General features: G+C 49.6%; 1 protein-coding gene across 1 annotated transcript; it reads right to left on the bottom strand.

Moving 5' to 3' along the window:
- Nucleotides 1–2,466: 2,466 nt before the first annotated feature.
- LOC115600119 (olfactory receptor 14J1-like) lies at nucleotides 2,467–3,075 on the bottom strand. Its single transcript, XM_030468342.1, has one exon. The coding sequence runs from the start codon at nucleotides 3,073–3,075 to the stop codon at nucleotides 2,467–2,469; it is 609 nt and encodes a 202-aa protein (XP_030324202.1).
- Between the last annotated feature and the right edge of the window lie 8,145 nt (nucleotides 3,076–11,220).

Here is an 11,220-nt window from a genome sequence, read left to right on the forward strand (position 1 = left end):
GATAGTGATAGAAGAATGACAAAAATCTTTGATAAAGTCAAAGTCAGAAGCAAAACCCAAAATACCTTCACGCACTGATGGGCCCCACTGAGCCTGCCAGAGCCTCCCCATGGCCTCATTAGAGCAGATCCCTGGAGGCCATGATTGCAGGAGGCAAAGGCCCTGTGCTGGTGGCTGTAATGCTGAGAAAACCCTTTGGTTTGTTGGATGCAGCAGAAAGGCCAAGCCCTGACCCCAGGCCCTGGGAAGGCAGATCCTGAGAGCCTCAATAGAAAGTTTCCTCTCACCAGCCTTGGTGGCCCAGAACACTGCTATGGCCAAGGGGACAATGACCTCACTGCTTGAAAGAGCCCCTGGCCACCTCTCCTGCAGGCTGTCCTACACTGTCCATGCCTGCAGCTCCTTCCCTTCAGGCTGTTGTCACCCTTCCTGCTTTCCCACCTAACGCTCACCTCAACATTTCCAGACCTTCTCTGGTGTCCCTCTGCTCTCAGTGGCTTTGCCTTGAAAACAAAATCCTGGGCTGATCCAGAACCCTTCTAGGTAAACCTCTAACCCAAGGATACCCTCGGGGTGAAACGTCTTGTTCTTTCCCTCCAGTCTGAACCTTCCAAGGTGACCTTTGTGGAGCTTTTTGACTACCAAGAGAAGTTCCATCATAAAGTCATGGAACTGTTTGGGTGTGAAGGGATGTGACAGACAAGACTTGTATTTCTCATGATCATTCCAAAAGGTCTGCCCATGCCACCTTTGTGGAAATTTCCCCATGGTACAGTCTTGAGTTTTGCTGGGATGGGTAAAATTTCATGGACAGACTTCAGGGTGATGCTTCTGATGTCATCCCTCTACTCAGTCTTGCTCTGGGGTGGGGATTTAGGATTGCCCCAGGACATTCCTCTTATCGCTGTTTGTTTGTCTGATTTTGTTAGGCCTGTTTTGTTTCTTTCCTAGGGAAAGAATTGCTCCTCTAAGTGATAATGTGACCCTCAGTTCCTTCACTCCATACCAGTCAGTGGTGTCAGAGGATCTGTCGAGCATTTTCTGGGACCATACGGTTTCAGTCCCTCTCCCCAGAAGGGCCAGGTCTGGCACTAAGGTTGGATCCAGCAGCACCTTGGCTCCTCTCTGAGAAGGAGTTCAGAAAGCAAGGGGGTGACAGCTGTGTCTCCCTGGGTGCCCTCCCTGGGTCATGACAAGTGCCCACTGTAGTGAAATGAGGCAACCAGGTGCCACTAATTCCCAGGGAGTGGGCATGAGCTTGTGTCAAGCCCACCTGCGGGCCCCCACTGTGCATTAGCAGGACCAGGGGGCCAATGAAAGGTGAGGCTTAAGACACAGGCTCAGCTCAGTCCTGAGCTAGCTAGCAGAGAGACTGGTTGCTCTTGGAGCAACAGCACCGATCCGGGCTAGTCAACTCTGAGAGCCATAGGCTTAGAGCATTGCTCGTGAGTCTCTGCTGGAACACCTGGTTGGACTTTGAAACACTGTTCCCTAAGAGAGGTTTGTCTTGCTACAGCCCACCAAGACTTTTCCCACAGGGCTGCTCCCAGCCAGGCAGCCCCAGCCTGTTCCATGGCCCAGGTGAGTCCCCTGCAGCGGCAGACACTGGAACTTGTCCTTCTGAGATTTCTCTAAAGATGAGTTCTGCTGCTCCTTGATGCCTTTCATGGAGCAGAGAGGTCTGGGAGACCTCCTGAGGAAAGACTCCATCCCAGAAGGCACTGAGTCCCTCAGCACCATTGGTGTCTCCTCTTCCTCAGATCCCTGTCCTCCTTTAGTAGGAGCCCTGCACTTCCCTTCTTCTTCAGCCTTGATCTCCAACACAGCCATGGAAGATGTTGCTTTTGCCCTCGAGTGCTCTTGCAGGGCCAGTTACACACCCATGGCTTTCTCTGCCAGGGTTTCACTTGCCAGCCCAGAACAGCTCTCTCCAGGCTCTCCCACCTCCCCACCCCTCTCTCCCAGCACAGCCCAGTTGCTGCTGGCCACACACCAGTGCCCAGCCCAGGCTGTTCTGGGCAGTCCCACCACAGCCTCAGCAACCTCTGAAGGGCACAGCAGCTCCTGGGGGGCACAGAGAGCTCAGGGCCCCAGATGGGTCAGCATGCATGGCAAAAGAAGCAGGAGGAACCCTGTGTCCCCTGCTCTCCTCTCCAGGAGATCCGCAGAGGTCTGCAGCCAATCGGGGCCATCCCCTCTCCCCAGTCCAGTACAACAGCCCTGGCACTTCTGCTCCACAAGAGCTCTGCTCCAGGCACAGAGCAGACTTCCTGGGGCTGCTGCAGCCAGAGAGGGGGTTTCACTTCCCATTCATTCCTGATACACTGAGCAGGGACAGCAGACAAAACATTCCTGCATATTTTTCATTGCAGTTAAGTACAACAAGAAAATACGCCTGACACATGATCAGAAATGATCTAAAGAAGAGAAGACGATTTCCTTGTCATGCCATAATCAAGGAGCCAATTAAAGATGAAGGCAGGAAGTGTATGGCTGTTGAAAAGCATAAGTAATCAGTGTTCTCAGAGAACCCTTGAGCTCCTGGTTCCTCATGCTGCAGATGAGGGGATTCACTGCTGGAGGAACCACTGAGTACAGAACTGACACCACCAGATCCAAGGATGGGGAGGAGATGGAGGGGGGCTTCAGGTAGGCTAAAATGCAAGTGCTGATGAACCAGGAGGCCACAGCCAGGTGAGGGAGGCACGTGGGATAGGCTTTGTGCCTTCCCTGCTCAGAGGGTACCCTCAGCACAGCCCTGAAGATCTCCACATATGACACCACTATGAAAACAAAACAGCCAAAAAGAATACAAGCACTGACCAGGATAAGCCCAAAATCCCTGAGATAGGAGTGTGAGCAGGAGAGCTTGAGGATCTGGGGGATTTCACAGAAGAACTGGTCCAGGGCATTGCCCTGGCAGAGGGGCACTGAAAATTTATTGGCTGTGTGCAGCAGAGCAGTGAGAAACCCAGTGCCCCAGGCAGGTGCTGCCACGTGGACACAAGCTCTGCTGCCCAAGAGGGTCCCGTAGTGCAGGGGTTTGCAGATGGCCACGTACCGGTTGTAGAACATGATGGTCAGGAGAGAGATTTCTGCTACTATAAAGAAGGCAAAGAGAAAGAGCTGTGAAACACATCCCTTGTAGGAGATGTCCCTGTTGTCCCAGAGGGAATTTGCCATGGCTTTGGGCAGAGTGGTGGAGATGGATCCCAGGTCGAAGAGGGAGAGGTTGAGGAGGAAGAAGTGCATGGGGTTGTGGAGGTGGTGGTCACAGGTGATGGTGGTGATGATGAGGCCGTTGCCCAGGAGGGCTTCCAGGAAGATGCCCAGGAAGAGCCAGAAGTGCAAGATCTGCAGCTCCCACCTGTCTGCAAATGCCAGGAGGAGAAACTGGCTGATGGAGCTGCAGTTGGATATCTAATGCATCTAGGGTTATAGACCTATCAGTGGAAGAAAAAAAAGGGAGTAGTTAGGGCAGTGTTTCTTTACATTACTAAATTTCTCCTAGGAACACACAAATTGCTTTTCCTGTTTCACGAAAAACTTTGGCATGTCCTTTTCAAACACCCTGGCTTGTCCTGGTTGAATGTTCATAAAGGAGCAGGAAAGGTCATTGCTGCCTAACAGCAATTGGTAAGAAGAAGCAGGGGGGATTTCAGATAAAATCCACTCCTGAAATCTAAGAGCTTTTCAGCATTTTCACCCCCAGTGCAGCACCCACAATCAGAGAAGAGCTGAGGAGATTGTGGGTAGTTTATCTGATATTTTTCCCAAAACACCTTAAGAAAACTTTAATGCAGAAGCCCCCGGAATTTCTGCTGCTCTGCAAGTGAAACCATGAGGGTGCTGAGAGGCAAAGGGACTGTCCCTTAGTGCAGAGTGAAAACAGCTGCTCTGTCCAACAGTTGTGCTCTCAGCTGCACAAAGAGGCTAAGACCCTAAAGATGCGTTATCCTGATGGGAGGCTGGGCTGACTCCCAGCCCCACACCCTGAAGCCCCACAGCCCCGACTCTCAGGTGGTTTGGATGCTTCTCTGCCATGGAAACAAAGGCAGGACAGGACCTGCAGCATCAGTGTCTGAGCTGCACCCGAATCCTCACCCCCCACCCCAGCAAAAAGAAGGGGAAGAACAAGGGCGGCAGCAGCGGCGGCAAGAGGGGAACCTGCCAAAGTTCTGCTGCCAAGAGAGTCGGGACAGGGAGACACAGGCAGAGACTCCAGCATGTAGAGAAACAAGATAAACCAGGTGCCTTGAGTTGCCAAAGAGTGGGTGTGAGTCCACCTGCGCCTGGTTAGGGCAGGCCCCCTATTACCAGGGGGCCAATAAAGGTGGGACACACACCCACAGAGGAAGCTCACTCTGGTGCGAGGCATGGAGAGGCCAGCAGCTCGTCGAGCCTCTAGAGCAAGAAGGGCTCTTCCCGCTACACTTTTACCCTGGAAGCACTGTGTGGTGGCTGGAGTCCTGGAAGAGACTAGCAGCTCGTTGAGCTTCAGGAGCAAGAATGGCTCCTCCCGCTACATTTGGTGGAGAATGTGGGCAACATACAGACATCTAAAGAAGCAGCAGTGTGAGGAGCTGGCAACAGGAACATTATCCCTGATTTGAAAAAATGCCTGGGCTAACACTCTCCCTGAAAGGTATGACCAGCAAGCTCTTTGGATTGGAAACCACTGAGCAGAGGGAAGCCAAGATAAGGATTCTCTCTTTGGAAACCCCTGAGCAGAGGGAAGCTAGGAGGATGGAATCCCATGGTATGGAATCCCACGGAGGAACCAGAAACCCATGAGGAACCAGAAATCTCTTTGGAAACCCCTGAGCAAAGGGAAGCCAAGATAAGGATTCTCTCTTTGGAAGCCCCTGAGCAGAGGGAAGCTAAGAGAAGAGCAGATACAGGAGGGAGAAGAGCAACTTCAGTCGGAAAGGTAGAGACTTTGTGAAAAAGTGCCTGGGCTGACATTGAATGGTTGCCTGAGAAGCTAGGGTTAAATCCCGTAAGTTATAAGTGTATTTTTGTGTAAAAAATCCTGTATGTATGTGTAAAAATCCTGTAGTGTGTCAGTAGAAAAAAATGTGTGCAAAAATCCTGTATGTTCAAAAATCCTGTATAAAAATCCTATATGTCTAAATCCTGTATAAGTAATCGGTGTTAAATTTTTTTTAAGCTAGGGCCAAGCGGGAAAGCTTTGCTGTTAAAAAAAAAAAAAAGGGGGGGGGGGGGGAATGTAGAGAAACAAGATAAACCAGGTGCCTTGAGTTGCCAAAGAGTGGGTGTGAGTCCACCTGTGCCTGGTTAGGGCAGGCCCCCTATTACCAGGGGGCCAATAAAGGTGGGACACACACCCACAGAGGGAGCTCACTCTGTTGTGAGGCATGGAGAGGCCAGCAGCTCGTCGAGCCTCTGGAGCAAGAAGGGCTCTTCCTGCTACACTTCTACTCTGGAAGCGCTGTGTGGTGGCTGGAGTCCTGGAAGAGACCAGCAGCTCGTCGAGCTTCAGGAGCAAGAATGGCTCCTCCCGCTAAACCAGCATTTCTCCTCTCTGGTGGGGAGGCTTCTGGAAAGATCCTGAGAATTCAGTGCCCGTGATCTGAAGGGCTGGGGGACTGTGCTGTGTTACAGATAGCAGGGCTTAGCTCTAGGGAGAGCAGAAGCTCTGCAGGGGATGGCTGGGAGGTGCAGGAATCCCCCCTGCCCTCCTCTTCCAGGCAGCAGCTCCCTCTCCATATCTGCCCATCTCTGCTGCCTGCAGCTCTTTCTCTGGCCCCAGCTCTCCTCCCTGTCAGTGCTCACAGCCCCCATCCTATCCACTGAGTGCTCAGCTCTGCCCTGCAGACCCCTCCTGGACCCAGCAGGACCTGTCCAGGGGCATCTTGTGCTGTGCAGGGGCTCAGGAGCAGCTCAGACAAGGGCTGAGGAGAACTGGGTTCTCTGTGCCTCCTGCAGAGTGCAGAAAGAGCTTTCCATGTCCTGCTGCCCATCCATCCATCAAGGAGTGGAGAACTCAGAGCACAGACTGCTTTTCAGGCAGGGACATACTGCCTCTGCACTGCTTCCAAAGGAGCCTCTGCAATGTCCTGGGGTCATGTGGTGCTGTGAGCTGAGCTGTCAAAAATGGCTTATGAAATTCCTTCAGAAATATTCTAATATGAATATGCTGTCCAGAAGGACCCTGCCCTTTGCTCCCTGTTACCTTCCAGACACAGCTTCTGCCAGCACCAGGGAGCTCCCTGGGCAGGCTGAGAGCTGCCTCTGGCAGGCAGGATGCAGCAGAGTCCCTGCCCCAGCACACAGCCCCTGGGCTGCAGGACCCTGCTCTGAAGGACAGCCCTGGGCACCCCTGTGCAGTGAAATGAGGCAGCCAGGTGCCACTAATTGCCAGGTAGTGGTCATGAGCTTGTGTTAAGACCACCTGTGTCTGATTAGGGCGGGACCCCACTGCGCATGAGCAGGATTAGGGGGCCAAAAAAAGGTTAAGGCTCAAACTCACAAGCTCATCTCACTCTGGAACTCAAAACCTCGGCATGCTTGGCTTTTAATGCTTCTATGAGCACTGCGCTAACCTGATTGCGCCCCTGGAGCTTTGTCTCAGCACCGCACTAACTTGGTTGTGCCGCTAGAGCTCATAACCCTTAGGGTGAGGCTCGAACCTACAGCCTCAGCATTGCTCGGGTTGAGCTGTACAAGCACCGTGCGATAACCGGCTGTGCCACTCAAGCCTCACCCTTTGCTCAGGTTTGCTGTACAAGTACAGTGCGCTACCCGGCAAATTAGTGGCATCTGGTTGCCTCATTTCACTAAACCCCTGCCTGCACACACACCCTCAGAAACTGCAGCCATCCGCAGCAGAAGGCAGCACCATGCCCTCTGATGCTGCTCCAGGACAGCCCCGCTCTGCCAAAACTTTTCCTCCTTCCCACCAAAATCCTCCGGAAGGATCCCATCAGCTGTGGCACAGGCTGCCAGCTGGAGAAGACCCCCTTCAGGAAGCCCAGCTTCACTGCCCTGCAGCCAGAGACTCACCATGGCAGAGGCTGTGAAGATTTCTCCCCCAGGCAGCTCTCAGCTCTCCTCCCAGCCCAGGCTGCCTTTCTCCCTGCTCCTGCCAAGAGCTGTCTTTCTGCAGCACTCTGCTTGGTAGCAGCTCTCTCAGTCTCAGGAGCCTATCCAAGCAGCACAGGACCAGTGCCAGACTTTGCCACTTGCTCAACTCTCTCGGGGCTCCCTCCAGCTCTCCCTGGGGCTCCCCAGGAACCCAGTGTGACACACACTGAAGTCATCGTTCATTTCCCCTACCCTCCTTTGCAGTACAGACAGTTCCCCTCTAGAGACACAACCTCTTCTTCTTCACTCTCACACTGGACACCCAGGCAGTGCCAGGGGGAATCTCCTTTCCCTCCTCTTCCCATGCAAGCCACGGGTGACACTGGAGGTGCCAGGGGTGGTCCAACCTCAGTCAGGGCAGCTGCTCAATTGCGTGGCCAAGCACAGCCCTGTGAGGCTACAGGAAATATCAGGGCACTCCAACACAACCACCTGCTGCTGGCACAACAACACAGGACTGTCATATCCTATGGCCTGACCCAGACAACAGCCAAAGGAGATTTCATCTCCCAGGCCAGAGTTTCCCTTTAAGGGAAAAGTTACCCTCTGAGGGTAAACAAAGAGTGAAAGCCTCCTGAGACCATCCAAATACCCCTTGATCAGATTAACATGAAATGACACTCAAGGTCTTTTTCTCTACAGTCAAAATATCAGTTGTGTTTCTCCAACAATTAAAGTTTTTTTCCGAGCAATTTTTAGGGACACAAATTACCCAAATGTATGTATGAATATAGATATTATAAAAGCACAAAAATAGATACTTCATTGTTCAGGCTGTGCAATCACAAAGGCTGATTGCTTCGATCACAAAAACCATATACTCAAATGACATCTCAACAATGCCATCCCCTCACCCCATGTTTCCAAATATCACAAGGCATGATGATATCATAAGGCAATATCATAAAACAATGATATCATGATGTCTACAAGCTTAGCATATTCACTCCAGCTTCTTCAGTTCAGGCAGTGGTAATCTGTATGATGTGCAGAGTCCTTGTTCTTCAAGCAGTGTCACCTCCAAAGCTAAGGGTTCTGTAGCAACATCCTTGGGACTTGATGTACCCGTGAATTTAGTTCTCCAAAAGCATTTCTAATTCAATTGTTCAAAAGGTGTATTTGATAAACTGATGTCTTTTAGGATAGGGCACTCCAAATTAGAGAATAATTGGTGGCATTATATGCATCTACAGGCATCTACAAGGTAGTGAAGGGGCTGGAGAACAAGTGCTATGAGGAGAGACTGAGGGAATTGGGAATGTGCAGTTTGGAGAAGATGAGGCTGAGAGGAGAGCTTCTTGCTCTCTAGAACTCCCGGAAAGGAGGTGGTGTTGAGGTGGCTTCTGGCCTCTTCTCTCAAGTGAACGATGAGAGGACAAGATGAAATGGCCTGAAGATGCACCACGGGAGGTTTAGGTCAGATCTGCTGTGCAGGAAAAGTGCCCAGGACCCCATCCTGCCATATCCCTTTAGGATGGTGTCAAAATTTAAAATACTTCTCAATTTTTTTTGTTATTTGGTAAGAAACCTTCATGATGCTGAAACAAATATTGAAACTCAAATTCAGGGTGGGACATGAAGCGGTTCCTGATCTGACTCCATCTTTTTCTCCACAAGAAGCTGAAGAAAGCATCAATGGTGTGATGGAGCTTGAAAAATGAGGTCAACTTGACCTCATACTTGGTGATCGCTGGGTGTAGCTTTAATGTACTTCACTGGTATGGAGGCCTTGATGGGTCTTCAAATGGGAGCGTTGACGGAAGATCTTCCCACAATCAGGTCACTTGTAGGGACGTTCACCTGTATGGATCTGTAGGTTGTGGGAAAACAGTCTGCGGAGGCTTAAGGATTCCATGTGCACATCAATATGATTGTATGAAAATCGTTTATTAACAACTTGCACTCACTTTATATAGAGAAGCCTTGTTTACACCATCTTATCAAGCAGGTGGCCTTGTACTCCAACCACACATACCATTCTCACGGAACCTTCTTCCCACATAATTATTTTCCTCTTCTGTTGCCAATTAAGTTATCTCTTTCCCAGTAGCTCATTCTCAGAAAGCCTCTAACTAGGCCTCAATAACCATTAACCCAATGTAGCCTAAATTGAAGTAAGTCAGGATTGCTCACAACCTGTATATTTCTGAACTGTTTCCCCAACAGTAGGTGTTGGGTGAGATTTGAGCTGGATGTGAAGCCCTTCTGTTATGATCCAAATTATTATTTATATTTTGATAGGGAGGAAAATTCAGCCACTACTTATAGACTGTGGGAAAAAAGTCTGCGGAGGCTTAAGGATTCCATGCGCACATCAATATGATTGTATGAAATCGTTTATTAACAACTTGCACTCACTTATATAGAGAAGCCTTGTTTACACCATCTTATCATGCAGGTGGCTTTGTATTCCAATTACACATTCCATTCTCACGGAAACACTGTTCTCACACAATTATTTTCCTCTTCTGTTGCCAATTAAGTTATCTCTTTCCCAGTAGCTCATTCTCAGAAAGCCTCTAACTAGGCCTCAATAACCGTTAACCCAATGTGGCCTAAAATGAAGTAAGTCAGGATTGCTCACAACCTGTATATTTCTGAACTGCTACCCCAACAATAGACGACACGTGAATTTACAAAAGTAACAAGGCTTTATGATTTAAACAAGTTACAAGGATTTATTTTAAACAGGGAAAACCGGTTTTGCCAGCAGAAAGCCTTTGCATAAATTTGTCACCTTGGAGAGAGAGTCATTAAGGTAAAAGAAAAGAACAAAGAGGTTTATCACCGTCCGCGTAGGACCTGGCTATGGGCTGGAATTGCTTGTGAAGGATCCGTCCCTTCTGCCGCTTTCCATTCCTCCACTGTGTCTTTTTCGTAGCTGGAAACTGAAGGTTCGAGAGACAGGGGCGTCTGGAAGAAGCAGCTTTTTCCTTTTTTCCTAGGGTTTTTATACCCCAAAAGAAAGAGGAGTCCCTTTTTTGAATAAGTCCCTGATACATACAGATTTCCAGACTTCCCGGAGATGAGTCATCCTTATCTTTTTGTCTTTTGGTGTCTTGCTACCTTCATTGTTTTTGTCTCCACCATGCACCAGGAGGCGACTTGAAAAGCAATCTTATCTTTTAGGTGTCTGTCAGGCATACAGTGAGGTAAACATATGTTAATTGCAACCAAACAGAGAGAAGAAAAGAAAAAGTTGATTCAAGAGACATATTTTGTATTTTCAATTCAAGGTGTATACATCACCTTCCCACACTGATGACAGGTGTAAGGACGTTCACCTCTATGAATCTGTAGGTGTTGGGTGAGACTCGAGCTGGCTGTGAAGGTCTTCCCACACTGGGGACACTTGTAGGGTTTTTCCTTAGTGTGGACATGTTGGTGATTAATCCAAGAGGTGCTATTATTGAAGGCTTTCCCACAGTGAGTGCAGGGATACAACTTCTCTCCTGTATGGATGCGGTGATGATGTGATAATGAGGAACTCTGGGTAAAATTCTTCCCACACTCCAGACACTTAAAGGGTTTCTCTCCCTTGTGGATCCGGTGATGCTGTGATAATGTGGAACTATGGGAAAACTTTTTCCCACACTCAGAATAATTAAAGGGTTTCTCACCTGTATGGATCCGCTGGTGCTGGATAAAATTCCATCTCCTGTTAAACCTTTCCCGCAGTCAGGGCAGGTATAGGACATGGTGCCTGTGTGATGGTGTCACGGTTGGACCAGATCCGAGCTGTCGCTAAACTGTCTCCCACAGTCAGGACATCTCTGGGTTCTCTCACCCCAATGGATTATCTGATGGTGGGAATAGGCCTGAACCTTTTCCCATGTTCCTCAACAATGTCAAGTATTTCTTCTGGATGGATTAAGTGATGTTTCACCAATGTCACACTTTGACCAAAAGCTTTCCTGTCTTTGGCACACCAAGAGAGATTTTTGCCCAGATGGAGTCACCCCATGCCTGTGAAAGAAGCCATAGTATGGTGACAAAGTAGGGGTGGGCTTTTTGTGTTGTGGTGGCAATCAAAACGTACATCAAACTTTCTGTGGGTGAAAATGGAATGCGAAGTAGAATAGGGAGGTTACCTGTAGAGTTGGACACCCACTG

This window comes from Calypte anna, chromosome W (assembly GCF_003957555.1).
Source record: "Calypte anna isolate BGI_N300 chromosome W, bCalAnn1_v1.p, whole genome shotgun sequence".
NCBI lineage: Eukaryota > Metazoa > Chordata > Aves > Apodiformes > Trochilidae > Calypte > Calypte anna.